A 24,210-nucleotide genomic window follows, 5' to 3' on the forward strand; every position below is an offset into this window, starting at 1 on the left:
TACAGTGTGGGAATCGCTTAGCATGAAACTTTGCACATTACATTCATATTCTGAGCCTGTTCATATATTTAGTATAGCCTATACTAAACTTCTTGTTTTGAATTTAAATATTCACATCTTACAACCATGTTTAGCCCATAAAAATGCAAGCCCTAAAAATGCAATGCATTAAAATGCAAGCAGGGTTAATGCAATGTTGTTGTTGTTTTTTCAAGTAGTCCAATTCAATAAGCTTTTTTGTTTTTAAAAAACATTTGTCATTATTTTACTGCCATATTATACACTGACAGTCCTTGCCACTTAAACTATGATGACAGGCTTCGAGTCTGAAAGGGATAGTTCACCCGAAAAATTATTTTAAGCTGTTCCAACCCTGTATGAGTTTCTTTTTTCTGTTGAACACAAAAGAAGATATTTTAAAGAATGTTGGTAGTCAAACAGTTGACGGTAGCCATTGACTTCCATAGTAGCAAAAAAATAAAAAATAAATACTATAGAAGTCAATGCTACCGTCAACTGTCCAACAATCTTTACAATATGTTGTTGTGTGTTTAATTGAACAAAGAAACTCATACAGGTTTGGAACAACATGAGGGAGAGTAAATTATGACTTTTGGGTTATAATTTGACTTATGACTTAAAAAAAAATTTCCCTTTTGGGTGAGCTAGCCTGGATAAATATTTTATAATAAATGCTGCAATATTCCATTAAAAAAATAAAGAATTATAGCTTTTGACTTTATTGTGACTTTAAAGAGGAAATGCGCCCAGTTTGTATGCTGTTCTCCTGCAATTGGTAATTTTTGATGAACAACTGCTACCATGATTAATACAAAATGTACACAAACATCTCTTTTGAATAAATGCATGTTTACCACCTGCTTTCCGTAGGCAGAAATAGCGCAACTCTAATTGCAGCAGACAAACAGCATTAGTTTTGTGAATAAGGTGCAATCCATAATAAGCCTAATTTGCATAAGAGATATGTTTGTGCTGAAACAATAACACTGATTTTAAATAATTTAAATTCAAATACTCACTATAAGGTGCTGTTTTGATGCATTTAACATTTGGTTAAATTGGCGGTTAGTGAATAAGAGACAGGTTTTGTGCTAAAATGTCGAATCAGTGGGTCAAAAGAGGACGAAATTGGACTGTTGAAAGTTGAAAAGTAAGCAAGTGAGAGAGAAAGAAAGTGCTTTTTAATAGTGGAAGACCTCTCAGTTTTTCACCTACAGTATGCACCTAATGAGATTGTTCTCTATCTGTTGCACTTGCGAATACTAAAAAATAGACTCTGGAAAAATAATATATACAACATTTGCTATATGATGACATGGATTTTCCAAACAGCAGTCTGATTACTTTGCCTTGAGGCAAGTTTGCATGTCTCCCTCATTAGTGCACAGAGAGTCCACTGGGGGTTTTGCACCATGTTAATCACCTCCTGGATGCAATATGGATTCCACTCTCAAGTCCTCATTTCAGAGCACTGTTTTGACCAGGGCCTAGAGCAAATCACCTGCTATAATTGTGATCAATGGGCCATGTCAACCTATTTCACAGACAAGTGCTTCTCTTGGTGGCTGGGGTCAATGGCACAAATAGCAATGATTTACATAGCCAATACTGAAAGTTGCAGAATCACTGCAAACAACTTACCTAATACAAGAGATTAAATCTTGCAGAGCAAGAGCATTTGAAAGCTTTTAGAAAAGACACTTAGCACTGTGGCTCTCAGATAGCACTGGGACCTGGGCACAAGCTTTTAAAAGAGATAAATTGTCAATTTACTGAGAACAGAGTTAGCCTATAAAATCTTGTGTGGCAAAGGTTATTAGGTAGTATTTCTGACTGCACTCTGCAATCTCACCACTGATGCTACAGATTTTACATTAGCAATCCAGGCTGGCATTGTGTCTCACGCATAGGTTGTTAGTATTTTTGCATGATTTTGATGTTCATTCTGGTGCAGAGAGGAATGGGACATCCCGCAGCCCCTACCAGTGGGCACACTGAACCCTCAATTCGGAGGTGGTGAATTCAGGTTGTTCTGTCTGCAGGTGTCTTGCAAAGGAAGATGCATCTTAAGGAGCATACATGTACTACAACAAGTGCATTCACACAGACTTTTTAATGTGCCATTAAATACAAAGTTCTGTCATGAAACTCTGGATGGAGCAGGCTTAAAAGTCCGTAACTCAATTGTTAGCAATCACATCGTTATCTACCAGTTCAGCTGATTGGTTGCTGTGGTATCAGCAGCCAAAGAACTTGCTGCTCAACATTCAAATACTTGCCATTGTTTTCCGCTTTCAGAAACCCTCCACCTTCCTCAGCTCCACCTGTATAGATCTGCTGCAGGGGTTATTTCATGTTTGTCTGTGAATGTATTGGCAGTAGCATGTCTCAGTGCTTTCTCTGCAGCAGCGTAGCATATCTATCCACCAAAACCAAATACATTAACATCGTCATATCCATTACCATGCCAATCTCTCAGGGATTGATAAAAACTAAAACACACTATTTGTTTATTTAAAACTGATGGAAGAGTCAAAATTAATTTCCAGTTTCCGATTTGACCATACAATATCAATAGACCTAGCCTGACTTCGTCATACTCATATTCTAGTCAGAATGTGAGTCTGATACTGCTGCTCCATAGGACTTTGATTATTATGAGGCGTGTCTTAACCGAACCAGAAAAAAAAAAAAAAAACTCTGCACTCAATTGGATAGACCTACAACCAATCAGAGCAACGCAGTAAGTGTTTTTTTTTTTTTATGAGCTATGCAAAGTTGTCAACAGAACTCAACTACACGCACGCTGGAAGAAGTAGTAAAATAATGAGTGTTGCTTATTTTACTTGGTCCTGCATGAGTGCGACCAAAGGAGAAACCACAACGACCACATCCCATCTTCTTAGCGACCATCGGAGAGGGCTGATAAATTACATTTTTGCAAAATCCCGTAGGAAGGACGGCAAACACACCTTTCCGATCGACAAATGCCTTGATTGCAGTTCTCTGTTCGTCTTTTAAAATGAATGCGCTGTCGATTTCTTTTACAACAGACGCAATAGCGGAATCTCAATTCTCCAGCTGCAGTCATCTCTGAGGGAAACCAGTTCAACCCAAGCGCTCTTTGATAACGTGATGATTACGTCCCTGTAGATCATCTGTCCATCATTGTATAAAGCCCGCCCTGGCAATTTGATTGGCCCGACTAATTCTGAACCGATCATAATTACTCCTCAATGGATCGAGTCCAGACCAAACTTCCCGACCAAAAAATGTTGTGGGCGGGGTTCGGGCTGGCATCCAGGCTACAATAGACCTGTTTTAAACCTGGACTATTCCCAAACACATACGTTTGGACGTATGTTCAACATAATGAATTATCTTGTTATTTGGTTTAATGCGCTTCCTTCTTATTATTCATCAGCTATTGTTTCTGCAAGGACTTCTGCAGTCTGATTGCACATCACAACCTAAGGAAAAAATCCAGTCAAAATCCATTGAACACAAACTGTTTGCAGTGCAGTTTCTATTTGCAGCCCGCCTGAATGTGAATCACAAGGAGATTGTGCTTCTGTTTCTAGAAGGGACTTGCTCATAAGATCCTGTTTGCTATTCTGCCATTCAAACATAACGTAATCAATTTACACATGAATGTTGGACTGGGAATCTTCAAAAGTATTAATTAGGGTTCATTAACCATTAATAAAACTATTATTAATGTCATTGTATTTTAACGCAAGTAAATGATGACTGACTTTTTTATTTTTGGGTGACTGGGCCTTTAAAAAGAGCGTTTCAACTATATTGCTTTCATGCTCCTGAAATGTCCGAAGTAGAAGGACCTCAAATGTATGTGCAAAGCAGCAAGAGAAAACTAAACTGCATCTGGAAAACCAACATAAAATGATCAATAAACATTAATAATGGCCTTCCCGTGCAAGCACAGAACGATTAAGCAAACGCATGGCGTGTAAAGAACCGAAGATGTGCAAATATGCTCACACCATCTGCAAATCAGGCCTTAATGTGATGATAGTTTCTAATCATTATCCATGACCTCAGCCTCCAAAGACAACCCGGTTAGTTTTATTTGCACAGGGCCAGGCACATATCATTAGAAGAGTCATTTCCAGTCTGGCTGACTGTGGCTCTGTGATAAATGACATCAATGAGAGGCGATTCTCATTTCTCTGCCATTTTGTTTGGATTCAATTTAGCCCACAGTGGATGACACTCTGGTTTGGGCCTGGAAGCGCCCGGTTTCCAAGAGTGTCAGAGAAGCAGATGCTATAAATGAACATGAGAGCGCATTTAAAAAAGGGAGGCTATCGAGAGGGTGTTGAAATCTTCATCACACCTGCCTAGCTATTATCATTTTCATGAGATTGTAAAAAAAATAAAAATAAAGATTTTCAAAGACACGTTGTCACACATGACTCGTGACGAAAAAAAGAAAAAGAAGATAATCAATATGAACTGCATATTATTTATGCATTGTATAATTACATATGTACTGCACATTATAATGTCTTAGTATACCAGTATCAAATACCAGTTGGAGCAGCCGGTCCAGTTAATGATCACCTCTCTCGGTCTTGATCAAACTCCTGTACTTCAATCATCACTGATAACCACTTAATTAAAATAAGGAACACTTATAAATAAACTACAAATCCCTGGAGAGAGCGGCATTGTAAGCGAACCAACCTAAAATTGTTTTTAATATCAACTGTGTGGGCGGCTCGTTCGTAATATATGGGGAAAGCTTTATGACACCCTAATAATATTTTACAGTGAAGTGTTCAGCTGTCTTTTAGAGAGACAAGCCAGACTAGATAAATTACTGGCAATTTCCAAGATGACGTTCTGAGATTAAGGATCCTGTGTTGTTGTGAGTGTCATTAAACTATCCATCAAATAGCCAAACCACCCTCGCTGCCCACAAACCATTTACTATTGCACTCAAGTGTTATCAGTTGAAACGCCGGATGTTTTCTTTTATTTATTTAATTATTGTCATTTTTATGTCTTTTATCTCCAGGCAAAAAAGGTTTAGTTCGACTTATGCTAATCAGGTTTTAAGTTCACTACTTTATCTTCTTCTTTTTTTTTTTTGAAAACTAAAAAATTCTAATTTGAGCAAAAATCAAAATCATCTCTAATTGAAGCTGAAATAGTCGTTTCTCCACTGTCTGTATCTTCACATATACTGTGGGGTTTAAAACGACGGTGTATGCTGGCAGGTGTCTGCACATGAATATCTGTAAATATCGTTGCCTGCTGAGTTTCCTGCTGACTACTGCCAATGGGTGACAAATACCAGGTTCCAGAGAAAGGCTCAACCAAGACTCTGGGCTGATGACCAATAGGTGACATTTAACTCATGTCCTTCTTTGGTGAGCAAACATTAGTGATCGATGGATCAAAACAGTTCTGATTTAAACAACACAGGGAAAATGTCAGTAACAATTAGCGGATTCTGTCATTGGCAGGGGAAGAAGTAGCCTGCTGTTCAATGGCCTTTGCTGGGCGTCCGATATTACCTTTTCCGTAATAAAGAAGAGATAGCAACGTTTATGCATCTAGAACGCCACTAATGGTAAATACACAACGGTCGAAACTGTCACATTTTCCACTTGCAAAGGTTTGAAGCAAAAAGAGGGTGAGAAAATATAGACTTTGAGGCTGAGAATGATGCATGCAAGGAAGGGCTCTGATCTTATTACTGTTGAATGATTGCCCGAAACCGAATTCGGAGGAATGAACAGTCGTACAATGGTGATTGGAGCTTAGAGAGAAATGGTTCAGCCCTGTGGAAAAGGTAACACAAGGAGCACAAATCTAAAATCCCCCATTCCTTTCCACGAGAAGGTAAAAACCTGCAGATTGGATTATTTCATTTGAAGAAAGTGAGACATTTTCTCATGCCATTGATTGGTAACCCTGTCATTATTAGGATTCAACTTTGGACATAAATAAGAAAGTTTCATAAAAAAGAAACGGGGGAAAAAAAACCACAACAGTGACATTATTTATTCAGTTGAAAAGAACACTGGGTATAAAATAATGTGTATGTATGAGTAAATACAAGTACATAATATGTTTTACTCATCTGGCTCCTAGTTTTTCTGACGCTTTTAATTTTTCATTTGTTTTTAATGTGTTCCTTTGAGGGGTCACTCTGTTGTGTTCAGCTAGGTTATATCTAGTTTTTTTTATTGTTGATGTAGCAAACTATTTTAACATCGAGACCATTTGATGCATGACTAGTGTGTCTTTTATAAAGGACCAGCATTCAGCACCATGGACAGAGGCAGAGTGCTTAAATGAGTATGTTAATATATTTAAAGTCGGCATGAAACGGAAGTTGCAATTGTTCTTTTTGCCCATTTGTGACGTATATTCGAGTGAAACGGCTTCTGAAATGAGAAAAAAAGTAGTGCAGGGCTTGATTTCTCCTTCGGGAATTGATTGGTTCGTTGGAAGTTGGGCATGCTGAGTCGTCTCGAGGGGGGAAGGAAGGTATTTGATTATGAGGGCACATGAAGTGCACAAATAAATCATCTATAATAAACAATACAATATTACAAGTAAAAATAGGGATTGTTTCTTTTGATTTCATGGCGACTTTATAGTTCAACGAAAAATGAAAATTCTCTCATAATTTACCCACCCTTCATGTTGTACCAAGCCTCTATGGAACACAAAATATTATATATTTATTTTTGAACAATGGCCAATGTTGAAACCCATTGACTTTCATTATGTGGACAAAAAAGAAAAAGAAAAAAGAAAACGCACACACACACACACACACATACACTGGGATTATCTTCTATGTTCAACAGAAGAAATAAAGCAATACAGGTTTGGAATGACATGAGGGTAAATGATTTAGACAGAATAATTTTGAGTAAACTATCCCTCATCGGTGGAACACAAAATAAGGTATTTTGACAAATATTTCAGTATAGCCTACTTTTGTCCATTTAATGGAACTAAAACGCTTTGGTTACCAAAATCCTTCAAAATGTATGACAAAACAACATGAGGATGAGTGAATCATGACAGAATCTTCCTTTTTGGGTGAACTATTCCTTTAAATGCACAAGTGAATTATTTGTGATTTCAGTGTTTTGCCTTTCTTGTCAATTTAATCACTGAAGAAGGAACTAAGAAGGTGGTATAGTTGTATTGAAACATGTAATGGACAATACAGAATACAAAAACATATTAAATAGGTAGGTGAAAACAACCCCCAGACGTATCATTCCAGGATATAACCAGGTAATTGAAAATCATTTTGAAATCGCACTCCACTCCGGAGGAAATATTACATCCAGCAGAGTTTGAAATTGTTCCACTAAAAATTAAACAACTCCTTATAGGCTGACCGCACTTTGACCTGGGTTATTTCAGATGATATCTCGCAGCACTAACCTCTGCAGCCAATAACATTTCTATATATTGTAGAGATCGTGTTCAGAGATATCAGGAGAATGAGACTCAGAGCTTGGCGAAATGAAAAGGTTAATGAAGCCCCATGCTTAATTGTATCAATGTCATCTGGGCCAATGCTGTTGACCCAATTGATCCATGGTCTCTGATCACATTTCACTAAAAGCAGATTCAGTCACAGCAAGGGTGGCTGATTAGCAAGACAGACTCTCTGGTGCCCCACTAATTGGGAAAATTGTCTACAGATAGACAATCTCTCTGTAAACCTTTCACTGAAGAGAATAGTCGCAGCTTGCATTATTATATTTACATGCTAAGCCCTCTGAGGCAAAGATATATTATTTTGTGTCAAATACAAGTAAAAACACCTTTTAAAAAACTACTGCAAGGCACATTTTTCACTGAGCAACTGATAATCCCAATGTGTTCATGTTATTTTGGGGTACAGTGCTCATTTCATGGTGTCAACATTTGTATAAATATAATCTGCACATTCAGTATTTTGTGGGAAATGTCAAACTGACACTCAACAAGATAGTGACATTTGCTGACTGAAATGCTCTTGTTCTCTTGAGCAATCCATGTCTACAACATCCAAGCCTTTGGCGATGACAGAGGTTAGAAAGGGTTTGTTTGCCTGTAAGCAGAAGTACAGGCCACTTAGGATTATATCCAATACATGCAGGCAACATTCATAATGAGAATGTGTTTATCACTTAAGCCTCCTACTCCACACACTAAGACATCTGGACATTAAAATCCTCCGCTCTGAGAGGAGGATTGTAATCGTAGGGATCTCAACTGGGCAAACCAAAGGCTGTTTGAAACTCTCTCTCCTCTCTCTCATCTCTCTCTCTCTCTCTCTCTCTCTCTCTCTCTCTCTCTCTCTCTCTCTCTCTCTCTCTCTCTCTCTCTCTCTCTCTCTCTCTCTCTCTCTCTCTCTCTCTCTCTCTCTCTCTCTCTCTCTCTCTCTCTCTCTCTCTCTCTCTCTCCACTAGAGAAATGAGACCTGTCAACATTAATGTTCCTCTAGTCAAACACATTGAAATAAAGCTCTGTGTAGCAGATTATAGGGGATAAGGATTAAGGGCCTGTTTGTCTTGATAATTGTTTTTAGGAAATATTAAATATAATTTAACCTTCCAGGTTGGTATCTTTAAACAACAACAAGACAGGGAGAGAGAAAGAGAGGATTTCAATCAAAACTTTATTTACAGTTGCTTAAAGGAGAACTCCGGCACAAAATGAACCTTTGGTCTAATTACACATTGTTACCTAGTCAACCGTTATCTGAGATTTGTTTTCATGATTATCGAATGTAAATAGTCTTATCTCTAAAAACAGTTTAGCCTATAACGCTAGTATATTGGGTATAGAGTAATGACAAATATAAATCGCTTGTTAATACCACTAACAAGGCTCAAAATAGCCCCACACTAACACGGTAGCATAATGAGGGTCCCTACCTTCAAACCGAAGCATTAAGAACTTTGTCAGTGTCCAGACAGTTTAATAAGAAGATATTTTATACATAGTCAACTTCGCGTATACAGGCAGAAGCCATCTTTGAAAAACAGTCTCTACCAGTCGATCTACGAACGCCGATCCAAGTGCGCTGGTGAGATGTGAACGAGCTATAAGTTGTAATAAGGTGAGCGCGAACAGCAGGCTTGGATCGGCGTTCGTAGATCGACTGGTAAAGACTGTATTTCAAAGATGCCTTCTGCCTGTATACGCGAAGTTGACTGTATGTATTAAATATCTTCTTATTAAACTGTCTGGACACTGACAAAGTTCTCAATGCTTCGGTTTGAAGGTAGGGACCCTCATTATGTTACTGTGTTAGTGTGGGGCTATTTTGAGCCTTGTTAGTGGTATTAACAAGCGATTTTTATTTGTCATTACTCTATGCCCAATATACTAGCGTTAGCGTTATAGGTTAAACTGTTTTTAGAGATAAAACTATTTACATTCGATAATCATGAAAACAAATCTCAGATAATGGTTGACTAGGTAACATTGTGTAATTAGACCAAAGGTTCATTTTGCACCGGAGTTCTCCTTTAAATCACTGGATTCAGTACATTAACACATAGGCTACATTAGGGTCCAAAAGTCTGAGCCCACCAGTGAAAATATTCTATTTCACAATTTTCTGATTTAATACCAAATATCCAAATATATCATCAGCATAGCAATTCGAGTGAAAAGTTAGATTGGACAATCGGTAACACTTTATTTTACAGTGTCCTTGTTACTTACTATAGCAATAACAGTAAATAAATTATGCATAATTACAAGCAACTAACCCTAAACCAAACTTTACTCATACCCATAACCCTTCATGTGTACATGATGTTAATTACTGTTGTACTTAATTGTATAATTACACTGTAACAAGGACACCTTAAAATAGTGTAAACAAATAGTGCAAAGTAGTGTAAAAAGTATGATTAACATGAATTAAAGAATTGCTCAATATTTAGCATGCCCCCTTTTGTTTTAATGAAAACATGCGCACTGTAATCACTGTTTGGGATTTATTTATTTATTTATTTATTTATTTATTATATCAATTTAACTGGAATGAGTTGAAATAACATATGCAGCCAATAGATGCATCTCTTTCTGACCAACAGTAAAGCCAGTAAATCTAGAATTTGAGGCTCAAATATTTAAACAATTTAAACACTTTTTTCGTACGTTTTTGAAGCAGGAATCAAAACTGAAGTTTTCAGTGCAATATAATAACTGTGAATAACATAACTTATTGTGCACATAGCATCACTTCTGGTGTGAGAATCTCATAAATTATAGTTTTAAGCAGAGTGTTGTTTGCTTTCGGGTCTAAGATAAGTAATTTTGTAAAACTATAAAAAATAATTTAGCATAATTGAAGAATCGATTAAGATTCCACTCCCTGGTCGCAAGCAATTCGTTTAGACGCGGGGCAAATGAGAATGTATGCAGAATAATGGCACTTAGTGGAATGGTACACGCAGCCGTGCAGTACTCCTTTAAAAAGACAAACGCACGAGGAATATGAAAATATGACGTGACGTCAGGCGTCGTCTTTAAATATTGATCTCGAGCGCTTGACTGCCGCAAAGCCGCTCTTGAGAACTTCAGAAAGACACAAACATGAGCTGAACGGTGACCGGGCGAGCGGTGCGCGGCTTCGCGTTGGGAACTTGGATGTGCCTTTTAGACCTGGAATATGCGATTTCCAAAACGGATTACGTTTAGTAAGATGCTGTATCACATTACCAGGTCAAACAAAGGAATTACTTTAAATATTTTCAACACTATATCAGCACAGAATCAAGTCAAGTTGCTGGAGTCCAATATGAGGTGATTTCACGTAGCCTACAAAAGTGACGCGACATCGAAACTAAAGGGCAGTGGAATTACATGTGTTTTGTGCTAATTTGGAAACTTTACCTTGTTATCGATACATGTTTTTCTCAGACTGCCTGTCATCTTATGTGTCCACTCGGAAATATTAACTATCATTTTCCCAAATGAGATGTAAGTTCGCGCTGTCGGAGTTGATGGGGAGCTCGAGACAACCAGCAAACCTCACAGAGAAACTTACGGGGAAAAACATGCCTTGTTTTCATCCATGGAGACATGGCATATAGGTTCCTGTCCAGCCGAATCGTGCCATCCTCAAACAGATTAAGCAGAAGATTTATTTTTATATTCACTATCTCGTTGTGTTTCATGTATCTATGCTACAGCATCCTCTTCTGCTCCGGTACAATCATGCCTAGCCAGAGATTGGAGGATCACCGCTGCGTCCATCTGAAGAACATGGGAAGTAAAAAACTTTTACAGAAGTCACATTATTGCACTATATCAGCGAAAGCGAGAGTTCTCTCGGATGAGACGAGGGCTGTGGGTCTCTTGAACCTTACTGGCAACCAAAGCAAACATTCAGCCTTCCAGAAAACACAAGATGTGGTAGATCACAATCAGAGTAATAACAGTAATTCGCCAAAATACGGGAATAAGAAGTTGCCCAATGCACTTATAGTTGGCGTTAAGAAAGGAGGAACCAGGGCAGTTCTGGAGTTCATCCGGATTCATCCAGATGTTCGAGCTCTTGGGACCGAACCACATTTCTTTGATAGAAATTATGACAAAGGATTGGAATGGTACAGGTAAGTTTTTTTTCTGGCTTTTTGCATTGGTATTCTAGTTAGTAAGTTCTATAAACTAAGGCAATTGTATAATAATAAAATAAAATAAAAATAATAATAATAAAAAACTTTTAAAAATGTCTTTATTAAATGAACGCAATACCACACAAGTGATGCTGTAATGAAAATTGTCAGCAGGTAATCACAGCCATGTGAATATTCAATACAGCACAATTGCAAGAATGATATTAATATTATATTACTAGTTATAATGAAGTTATTGAGTAACTTGCAGTTCAGACAAAAAAAAAAAAAAAAATAATTGCACGTTAGTAGGCTATGTTTATTTTCCACCAATGAAAATACTTCCAACTTCCAAAAGTCAAGCATCAAGCTTTACTGTATGTGTCATCAAGCAGTGCACTAAGCCAGACTGGAATTGATAATATAACACAATTATCTTCCCTTCTCAAAAATCTCTTTACAATCGGCATGAAACAGAAGTTGTAGTGTTCTCTTCTTCCCTATTTTGACATACTATATATCTAAAGTAAAATGGCTTGAATGAGTAAAAGAAAAAAAATTAGAGGAGGGCTTGATTTTGTCTATTGGGAATTGATTGAATGGTTTGTTATTGCTATGATCTCATATGAGTGACAGGTTGTCCTGCCCTCCCACCAGTAGACACATCATCAGAGAAGAGAAGAGATGTTGTTGCAAGACGGATGGGAATTGATTTTGATTAAAGATTACAAGAGCACATAATATAGAAAAAAATAATAATGATGATGTGCATGTATAAATCATAATAAATGCTACAATATTCCATAAAAAAAAAAGAATAGTCAAATTTTGATTTCATGGTGACTTTAATCACTCCAGCTCACTATGGGTTTTACATTCCGTTACTAGTGAGGGAAACCTGATCGTGGAGAGAGATCAAACATAAACTGAACCAGCTTTATTTTCTCTGATGCTGTTTACAAGAAAAAGAAGGGGAAAAATAACAGATGTTCCACGTTACAAAAAAACTTTTTGTTCTAGGCAAACTCTATTCAGAATTCTTGGAATTTTGATAAGTCAATCAAATTACCCATAAAATGCCGTGCTCAGTTAAACTACTCAGTATTCTGAACATGACAAAAGTTGTACAAACTATTTGTGATACTGTGTGCATAAAAAAAATTCAATATTCAATTTTTTATATTAGGTTTTGCTTTAAAAAGGAAAGTTATTCCTTGGATAGCAGCCATCATGGTCCAATATAATAAATATAAACAAACAAAAGACTAATGTAATCAAATAATATTAATAGAACAGCCAAAATGTCATTTTTAAGCAAAACATTCTTCAAAATTGCAAAATTTGAAAAAAAAAAGAACTGCCTAATGGGTGAAATGTCATAAAGGTAAGATCAGCAGGGTGCAAAAATGATAAAAACTGCCCTTTTTTGTGGTGGCAGTAAGACAAGAGCTGAAAACTCGAACTGCTGACAAGGAGATGTTAGCAGTAAGTCATACCGAGAGAGCAGGAATGATAGCGTTTTGGCCAGAGACCCAGAGCGGAATGACACAGAGTGATTGCAGTGTTTGGTTTCAGGGGGGAAATATGCAGATAAAGGCCAATGGATCTCTTTCAAGAGTAAATCTTCCATAAACCCTGCCAGAGAAAGGCATGGATCATATTGATCAGTGGGGAGATTAAAATCAACTCCTTCCTTTCCTTCTTCCCTTTCTACTGATGGGCTGCCATTCAAATACCCATCGGGGAGCAGTTCGACTGCGCAAGAAGTGGGTGTCGATTCTGTGTGGCGTGTAGGGCCGTGGTGCAGGGGTCTCTGGGAGACAATATCAGCCCTCCCTCTTTCAGCACGGCGTCTGCCTGCAGCACAGCTTCAGTAATTACACACACACATCACATCCCAGCTCAGACAAGACAGAAAGGACTCCCCATGGGTCATGTCCAAACGTGAGGGGGAAAAGCCATAGAAGCCAACAGTACATACTTGTGTGAGAGCAGCCCTTCAGCCATTAGCAGGTGTTGCTGCTTGTTCAGTCTGCTCGTTGTCTGGAAACCACAATAAAACACACTTCTCCTCTATTTACGTTCGTTCAGGGGCAACTCCACTCACCCACAGTCTTCTGTGCTTAAATCAATTGAAGCAAATGTGTTTGTGAGATGTGCGGATCGATGCTAGTCCCTTGTATTTGGACATGGGGAGAAAAAGATGCGGGGGAAAAAAGAAAGGAATTCAAAGATGTCGTTATTTACAAAATTATTCCCTGTAATCTACAGCCACAGCAATCGGTCATGGGTGCGTTTTCGACAATTTTTTGGGTGAGCTACCCCTTTAAGTTTTATCAATACATTTAATTAGAATAATAAGACACTATAGGGCTATTAGCAAATGAAATCACTATCAACAAAATTTCCACTGCAGACAGAGGAAACACTGAAGCTGCATCTGAAGTGGCATCTAGATGTATTTAGACTGTTTAAAGGTTTAGTTCACCCAAAAAATTCTGTCATTAATAACTCACCCTTATGTCGTTCCAAACCCGTACGACTTCCGTTCATCTTCGGAACACAAATGAAGATCTTTTTGATGAAATCTGAGAGATTTCTGTTCTCTCCATTGACAGCTACGCAACTACCACTTTGACGCTTCAAAAAGTTTATAAAGAGATCGTAAAACAAGTTTTTTAATATATATATATACACTAATATAACACGTTGGGGAAAATGCAATGATACTTTTAAATATGAAACGAAATCACCAGTAGGCAGCGGCAAGTGACCGTCTTAAATCATTGAGTCATTCATTCGGCTGAATGGGTCAATATGTCATTAGCCCCTTTTACACATCAATCCTGGTAAATTACCGTACAATTTCCAGAGTGAAATTCACTGAAATTCACATGTTGTTCACACAAGCAACGGCGTTCTGCCTTTTTACCAGTAAAAGACCATTTACACATCAGCAGCAAAATACCGGTAAATTCTGTGATGTCAGTCATCGGAAATGATCTTTTAACACCACACCGTTGTTTTCATTCACCCGTATGAGGAGAAGCGCCTTAGTTTCACCATCTGTTCAATTTGACAACATTTGTTGATGTCTGAGTGAAAGGCATAACGGATGATCAAACAGAATGCGTTTTTGCTCTTAAAAACACGAGACACACATAATAGTAACCAACTGCAGCCGCAGAGCTGAAGAATGGACACGTTGAAAAAGCTGAAAGACGTGGCGCAACAGTCAAAAATGATAATTTAGCGCATATATTTAAATAGAAAAACTATTAAAAAGCATACTGTAAACAGTGCTGAGTAATCACGTCATCTTCATAAGTCTTTATTATTGGCCAAAAGCAGACTTCTTACGTCATCGCGTTTTGACTTCGCACGTGCGAATACCGGTAATCTTCATTTCGCATTCACACAGAGCACTCTACCGGTAATTTACTGGTAATGTCAGCCCGATCTCACGGCAATTCGTATGAAATTTACGAGGTGGCTAATTCGTACTAATTCATACGACCTCACTCGTACAAATTCGTACGATTGTTGCTAATTCGTACATATTTTACAAGTTACCAAATTCGTATGAATTCGTACGAATGACCTACCCCTGACCCCGCCCCTAAACCTACCCATCACGTGGGTTTAGACAAATGTATGAATTAGTACGAATTAGCCACCTTTTAATCACTCGTACAAATTCGTACGAATTGGTCGTGAGATAGCGTTGGCAATATTACAACTTCCCTATTTTTTTAAAAGGTCCTGTTCACACATGATCTGTTACCACTAATTTACCTGTAAATTACCAGTAAAGACTGTATGTGTGAAAGGGGCTAATATTGACTCACCCAATTCTTTCAAAAACAGTGAATCATTCTGTAATGAAACTGTGCTGTGTGTTGCTGGGATATGCACAACAGTTCTGCTCTGGCTTTGTTTGGAGCTATGTTCACTGGCGAAATAGAGCAACATAGTCAATAATGTGTCTAAAATGCAAGTCATTTAATATTAACTACTTGAACTGTTATATAAAATCAATGTCACATTTGCAATCGCGCTGATATTTGGGAAAACAGCACTTATTGGTCATATGATGTAATAAATGTAATATAAGGCTTGTTCGACTTCATGCAGCTCTGCGCAGACCGATCGGCGGCAGACTTGAAGCAGTGCATGCCGGTTAGAAATTTTGTCCGACTTGATACAGCGCCGACGCCACGTGACTGTGACGTATGCCATCAAAGTACCGCGAGAGCGATTCGAGAGTAGCCGGAGAACTCAGCCAGCGCAGCTTCTGAAGAGCGGCTGCTCTGGGCTGCACGAGCTCTGATGACGACACAGCTGTTCCACGATTGGCCGGATTCACCGCATGACAATGATCACGTGCGTTTCGTGTTTATTCGGTTTATTCTCACACCTTTAGTTCCACTAAAGCTCACAAATCAGTTTTTTTTTATAACAGTAAACACTCTTTTCATGTAGTCGCGATGTATTGTGTTATGTTTATCAAAATAAAACTGATTAAAAAACGTTGATTCCACTTCATTGATAGTAGCTGTAGGCTTATGTTGAACTTTATTCTTGTTCAATCAAACGCTGTATGAAGCAGTACATAAAGTATTGGATGAAAATGTCTCTGAAACATCTGTGTATTTGGCAAATATTGCATTTATTTCACTTCAGCTGTGCTAAAGTATACAAACACCACGTGAGCGGTCACTACAGGAACCAGAACGTGTCCGACTTCACGTCTCCGTTTGCAGCTCCTCCCCGCCTGCACGCGGCTACTCTCGCTGATCGCTTACATCCAGACGCAGCCGATGTCGAACACACCTATATATTGAAAGTTCAGCCATGAAACTCTAATTGTGCTCTGATAGGTCGTTTCAATGTAACGTACACATCCAATCAAATTCACGTATTCATTACCACTTCCCTTTGTAACCATGACACATCCAAATGAATTCACTAACTCTGCGCATTATGCATATTCTTATTCTAGCCCTTCACCTTCCCAGCACCACCTCCCTAGATCTGGTACGGGGGTCTTCCTCTGTCTAATAGCAGAAGCTTGTTTCCATTATTTTCTTGATCTGCGCATTTAGCAGAAGCAAGTTGTACTTGCTCTGCAGCAGCAGTAACCTTAGCACCTTCAGCAGTGTAGCAGATCTAGTTCAATTATGTTTTGTTATTAAGGTTTTAAAAAAATATACTTGTCTGGTCGGGAAAGTAAAATTCTCTTTCACTTGCCGCTTCAAAAAATAATGTATCCTGCCAAGCGGACAAGCGTTCATCTCGAGCATATATATATATATATACACTCACCGGCCACTTTATTAGGTACCCCATGCTAGTAACGGGTTGGACCCCCTTTTGCCTTCAGAACTGCCTCAATTCTTCGTGGCATAGATTCAACAAGGTGCTGGAAGCATTCCTCAGGGAGTTTGGTCCATATTGACATGATGGCATCACACAGTTGCCGCAGATTTGTCGGCTGCACATCCATGATGCGAATCTCCCGTTCCACCACATCCCAAAGATGCTCTATTGGGTTGAGATCTGGTGACTGTGGAGGCCATTTTAGTACAGTGAACTCATTGTCATGTTCAAGAAACCAATTTGAAATGATTAGAGCTTTGTGACATGGTGGAAGTAGCCATCAGAGGATGGGTACATGGTGGCCATAAAGGGATGGACATGGTCAGAAACAATGCTCAGGTAGGCCGTGGCATTTAAACGATGCCCAATTGGCACTAAGGGGCCTAAAGTGTGCCAGGAAAACATCCCCCACACCATTACACCACCACCACCAGCCTGCACAGTGGTAACAAGGCATGATGGTTCCATGTTCTCATTCTGTTTACGCCAAATTCTGACTCTAACATCTGAATGTCTCAACAGAAATCGAGACTCATCAGACCAGGCAACATTTTTCCAGTCTTCAACTGTTAAATTTTGGTGAGCTCTTGCAAATTGTAGCCTCTTTTTCCTATTTGTAGTGGAGATGAATGGTACCCGGTGGAGTCTTCTGCTGTTGTAGCCCATCCGCCTCAAGGTTGTGCGTGTTGTGGCTTCACAAATGCTTTGCTGCATACCTCGGTTGTAACGAGTGGTTATTTCAGTCACTGTTGCCCTTCTATCAGCTCGAACCAGTCTGGCCATTCTCCTCTGACCTCTGGCATCAACAAGGCATTTCCGCCCACAGAACTGCCGCTCACTGGATGTTTTTTCTTTTTCGGACCATTCTCTGTAAACCCTAGAGATGGTTGTGCGTGAAAATCCCAGTAGATTAGCAGTTTCTGAAATACTCAGACCAGCCCTTCTGGCACCAACAATCATGCCACGTTCAAAGTCACTCAAATCACCTTTCTTCCCCATACTGATGCTCGGTTTGAACTGCAGGAGATTGTCTTGACCATGTCTACATGCCTAAATGCACTGAGTTGCCGCCATGTGATTGGCTGCTTAGAAATTAAGTGTTAACGAGCAGTTGGACAGGTGTACCTAATAAAGTGGCCGGTGAGGTATATATATATATATATATATATATATATATATATATATATATATATATATATACACATATACATACAGTATCATGCCTATAAAATGTGCACAAGCTCCTCTTATTCTCACACTAAGAAACTCATCAATACTATTTGTGGACGGGTTAATTAAAATGCCACAGAGGCCAAGATACTGAAACAGTCCCCCTAATCCTCACTGAAAGCCATTTTATTTTAGCCACTGACTTCTTGCAATAAGAGGACCAATAAGGGCTGCAATAAAGGGCAGAAGTAATGAGAAAGATGAATTGGCTGATTAAGTCAAAAGTTTCTTATAAAGCCCTTTAATAATGTGTTTTAGAGCCTTGTTTTTCATTTTACTTCAGTCTTTGTCTTGACGGGGCCCATTCATTAAATTCACATAGCGTTGTTGAGATTACCCCCTGGATTTTTACTAGAAGTTGTCCTAGATGGAGCAACAAAGTCCTTGCTTGAAATAATAAGATCTCTCCTTTTACCTTAAAAAAGTGCAAGTGAGGTTCCTGGACAATTTCATAAATTGTTGAGTTTTGTGTGCACTACCACTCCTCTGAAGCCTACGAGAGACATGTAATACATATGTGGATGCTCATTACTTTATTTTTAGAATGGACAAGAATCCTTATGGCCTCATTTGTTGTAGGCAAACCATGTTTTCCCATTATGAGTGGGCACTTGTGAGCCTGCTGGTGTAGGTTTCATATTCAAGGGGTTCATCAAATCAAACAAATATTCTGCACTACACACCATCTAAACTTAAAAGGGCATCTGAATTCTATTGATTTTACTATAGTTGGAAGTTCTTCAAGCAGATTCCCAAAGAAATCCTCAGATTGTACGACACGTCTTTTAACATTTGCTGGAGCCAAGAAATTCCTCCTGGTCCTCCATTAATTGGCTCGAAAGGGAAAGGAGCATTCAGAAAGGTTGACAAGGACAGAAAGTTGGACAGAGCTTTTTTAACTGGGAAAACCGCACATTTCTGCATGCACATGAGAGACCTTTCTATTCCCCTGCATCACTAACGGGAATGGCTAATCCCAGTATGGTTCAGAGAGTTGTAGATCTTCCTGTAGCATTAATTACCTACACAATTCTTTCTTGGATGTGCCCCAGAGAACGGCAAGCTACCAAGATGTTTTGATTTGGTGATTTTAGTGTAAATTACTCATTAGACATGAGTGCCACTAGCAAGAGCGGCGAGTAAATATGAGCTACTCCGAGAAAGTGCGTCTACTGATGGGAGTCCATTATGGGACTGACTGGATTAAGGATGAATGTTGAATGCTCCGAGTCACTCTAGAGACAAACCACAGAACCGCTGAGGAGCTGAAGGTGAGCGCTCGGATTCACTTAGAATACTTGAAGAGAAGCAGTCATCATATATTATCATACATTATGGTATTCCACTGGCCCTCTGCTGTGCAAATTAAAGTGTGCATATACCGGGCCTATAAAATGCATTCACCCCTTTCGAATTTAGCACATTTTATTGAGTTACTCTGAAATGCAAAGTAAAAAAAAAGCCAGAATAATTTACTAAATAAATTACAAAAACATGGAACTAAATGAATTTCATGAAAATCTTTCCCTTGCTTTTATGCATGTAAATCACCCCTAAAGTTTTCTTCTATGCACAATAACATCATCTGAGACCACCAGTGCAGCTGAGGTGTTTCACGTACAGTAAAAACACATATGCGTGTTGGAGATTCTGCTTCAATGTAGTACATTTCTAGGAAAATTGTACACCACAAAGACCAAGGACACACTTCATACACTTCAAGCAGAAATCTTTTGTTGGAAAAATAAAGTCCCATGAACCTTTAACACTATAGGCTGTGTTTCGTTATAACCAAGCATTGCATATTAGAACAAGTTCCTGACAGTGAAGAACAGGTTTTCATGCTTGAATGTTCCAAAAACGCATTATTTTTCACATATTCTACATTGTTGCAGCACCTCTCTCCTCAGTCTGTCAGTAACGCTATGTTTAGTTCCTGTCTCTGTGAAGCCACTCCTTCTGAAAAGCACAATGCTATCTGATTGGTCGGATGGATTAGTGTGTCGTGATTGGTCAACCGCCATGAGCGTGTTTCAGAGTAATGATGCTCAAAATTCAGCTTTGCCATCACAGGAATAATTTATTTATATAGAGATATTAATATAGAAAAAAAAGGGCAAAAATTCACAAAAACATTCAATATTAATGTTTTACTGTGTTTGATCAAATAAATGCAGCCATGGTGAGAATAAAGGCCCCGATATACTCATGGCGAAGTTCTTTTTCGTTCTTAATTTAGGGGTAAAACGACCAAGTTTAACATGAAAAATAGAGTACAACTGCATTTTTCTACCATTTTTCTACTCTCCAGTGTGTTCATGTTTTCACTCACATACGTCTGACCTCGACCAACTGCACAGGCCAAAGTAACCAGAACTTAGATTTTAACGTGAAATAAGGCGAAGCCTTGTTTGCAGGCAACGTCGACAACTGCAGAGATTTCAGATGAAGGCAACTTAGGGTCAACACACAAAACTTTCAAATATTATTCTAATATTTTAATATGGTAGGTTTTCTGTGGATGCTTCTCAATTCATGAAGTCGGGAAATTAATGGAGATGCAGAATCCAGAAAAAAATCTGGAGAAAAAAAAGCTGCTGTCTGCTGAAAAACTGAAACTTGGGAGATGATTAATCTTCCAGCAGGACAATGACCCAAAAATATAATAGTTATACTGGAGTGGCATAAACTAAAAATATAAAAAAAAAGAGAGAGAGAAAAAAAAAAGGTTCATGCTCTAAAGTGGCCAAAATCAAAGTCACTCCAGATTAATTATATGCATCTGAAAAATGACTTGCTATTCATAAATTGTCCCCATCAAACTTGGAGCATCAGCAGTTTTGTTAAGGTGGGCAGGCATGTTCTGCATCACCTGTCTCGACCGAAGAAAATAACAGCTGGGGTGAGGGAGAGGAATGCTAATGTTTGGGGTGTAACTGATCCTAGTGGGCCAGAATTATCTCAAACTGCCCAACTTGGCTAATATCCTCGTAAATGCAGTTGGTTATGTCTTAAGTAAACGTAAACAATTGAGAAAGAAAACGGATGCGTATCATTATATTGGATCCGTGCATTAGCTCTTAAAGTGACAGCAGGCTAATATACCTGCGTATATCCGAGTCATTATTGTTAATCAAACAACAACAAAAAATAATATTAACAAAGTATCATGTAACTTTAACAAAGATTAATTATATTTAATGTATACAGTGAAGACTAAGCAGTGTTATTTTACATTAGATTTTTCAATTTCTGTACCTGAATACTGTTACCTTGTTTGGCTGATCTGAAAAATGATCCGATCAGTGACTCAAAAAAAAAAGAAAAACCCAATATGATCCGAACCGTGAGTTTTGTGATCCGCTGCACCCCTAGCTAATGTATTCAATTATCAATTTTTCTTATTATCTGATGTTCAGTAACATTTGTGTATTTTTCCCTTTGACATCATACTCTGTATCTGTCACGGTGTGGGTTTTGTGTCTTGTCCCTTGTTCTTGTCTGTCATGTGATTCCGTTTGTCATGTGATCCTGCCATGTGTCTTGTCCCATGTGCAGCTGTTCCCCGTTATGTTGATTAGTCTTCCCAGGTGTTTCAGTTTAACCACGCCCCCTTGTTATCTTGTTTAGCTTGTGTTCCCTTGTATTTAAGCCCTGTGTTTTAGTTCAGTCCTTGTGAGTTCTTGATGTTGTACGTTTGCTGTTGTCTCCGGTTCCTGTTCTGAGTGTTCTTTCGTGTACCCTGGATTACCTGGTTGTTTGTTTATTAAAGTGCTTGCGATTGGATTCACTCTCCGCTTCATTCCTGCCTGCACCGTTACAGCATCAATGTGGGAAAAAATCCAAAAGATTGTATAGTACATATACGGGCACAAGAGAGAGCTATAGATATCATGTATCACTTTTTTCAGGCTCCAGTGATTAAATATAACCATTTCCCATTTTAAAATGAATTCACACGCCAATGCATATTCACAAGTGCGTGTTATGGGAGAAGATGGTGGTGGGAGATGGTGTGCAGTGAAGAAGTTATTTGTAGCTACTGTATGGATGCATGACTTAATTGGGAATTGCTACCATGTCTTCCATTGAATGGCATCATCTATGACCATTACCCCTAAGTAGCTACATCAAGAAAAAAAAAAAATATATATATATAAATGTTTATGAACACAGTAGTACACACTACACAGAGTTAATTAAGGCCTCTATTTGAATGCTAATACAAGAACATCTCATTTTTGTCCAAAGTGTGAAGTCATTAATGTGACAATTTGCAATGAAATTCTGTTAAGATCACACTTCAGTGGATCACGTATAAGATGAAGTGCAGGCATTCTGTGTTTTGCGTTCAGGTGTCCCTCCACCCATTTGCATTTCTGCCACATACTGAGTAAGCCTGCTTCTCATTATTCCATGATAATGTTCCCATTATATCCTGCAGCTTTGCAATGAACCCTTTAAACCAGGAGAGAAAAATATGAAGCATTTTCTTTGTGGGTGGATCAGGCCCGTTCCCCGCTGGACAATGAAAGCTTTGGCTCGCCTCACTTTTCACTTCCACAACCTTCTGCGCAGTAGTCTGTCTGTGGCTTTGAAATTAATGATAACATATTGTGTTTTGACAATGCCACTGATACGAGGCTGAAATTAATTGGGATAATGAAGCAACAATACCATAACATTTTTCACCATTTTTTTTATCATTGACATAAGTATGTTTTTTTTTGTTGTTGTTTTTTTAACAGAACCATCCAACACAGTTCTCGGCTGTGTGAAATTAGAAGCAATTTAAGTAAGGAATAATATTTGTTGTGTGTTTTGGTTCTTTTTCTGTTGTAGGAGGCTGTATAGACCTTTGAAATAACTGAAATCATTTGGCGTAGTGATATAGAACTGTAATGCGGTCAAGACCTGGCTGGAACTATTTTAACCATGCATTTCCCTGAAAATTATTTCACACCTTAGAACGTTCGTCAACCAATCCGATTCAAGCATTCAACTGCCCCGTAGTATAAAGTAATTTAAAGTGAGTATGATTGAGAATACAACAATATTTTTAGACATATGTTGTGTCCCAAATTATGTAATATACACCATACACTTACACTATGCACTAAGTACTCTACAATCTAGTGTATGAACTTTATACGGTTATTTTGCCATCAAGCATCAGAGTCTGATAGTCTCAAAGCTGTGAGTGTTGAGTGCATGGTGTCCAACATTCCAAACTTAGTTTTTTCAGTTAATTTAGTGCATCATTCGGGCATTTGAAATGCATGTGTTCTTTTTGGAATTTTCAGTGTGAACATACTTCTACTACAACAAAAAAAAAGCGTGAAGAATAGTGCATAAGTATGCAAATTTAGAAACACCTATAGAATATGATGGTCGTATTTGACTTCAAATGCGTGTGATGTCATATCACGTTGAAATGTGAGCGTTGGACCACCGTGCTCTGAAGTGAAGCCAGTATCCAGGAGACATCACCTCTTTGAGCACTCCTCCTCCTCCTCCTCTCAGGGATGTATCTGAAGTAAATGAGACAAAAAATACTGTGGCACTGCTGAGATGCAAAAGATGTTTCAGTTCCAACACAAATGAGTTTGGAGATTGACAAGTCTAGGTCCTTTTATCTTTTTATAGTCTCTGTTGAGGAGCTCTTTGAGCAACAACACATGAAGTCTGCCAACGCGCTGTTCTGAATCAAATACACTCTTTCCCGGCGAGGTGTACTGTAAAGTTAATTTATCATCGTGCAGCAGCCTTGCAGTCTATTTTGGGGTAGTCGATGGTCTAATTGTTCCCGTTTTTTCTGGCTAGATCAATAATACCAACAGATCGTTATTGTTTAATTTTTTATATATTGCAAATACGTTGCATGATGAATCTATGAGGGCAAGTGAGTCATTTGTAAATGCACACTGAACATGTTGTGTTGACAAATGTATTGCAG

At 38.4% G+C, this 24,210-nt stretch overlaps 1 protein-coding gene across 1 annotated transcript in view; it reads left to right on the top strand.

Annotated features, from left to right (window-relative positions):
- Positions 1-10,752: 10,752 nt before the first annotated feature.
- hs3st2 (heparan sulfate (glucosamine) 3-O-sulfotransferase 2) overlaps positions 10,753-24,210 on the top strand; it is a 33,963-nt gene continuing 20,505 nt past the window's right edge. Inside the window, exon 1 of the mRNA XM_056241744.1 lies at positions 10,753-11,642. Within this exon, the coding sequence (XP_056097719.1) occupies positions 11,110-11,642 (533 nt within the window). The 5' untranslated portion in view covers positions 10,753-11,109. The remainder of the gene's footprint in view (positions 11,643-24,210) is intronic.

Source organism: Rhinichthys klamathensis, unplaced genomic scaffold (assembly GCF_029890125.1).
Source record: "Rhinichthys klamathensis goyatoka isolate OS25496 unplaced genomic scaffold, OSU_Roscu_1.1 h1tg000670l_1, whole genome shotgun sequence".
NCBI classification, from domain to species: domain Eukaryota; kingdom Metazoa; phylum Chordata; class Actinopteri; order Cypriniformes; family Leuciscidae; genus Rhinichthys; species Rhinichthys klamathensis.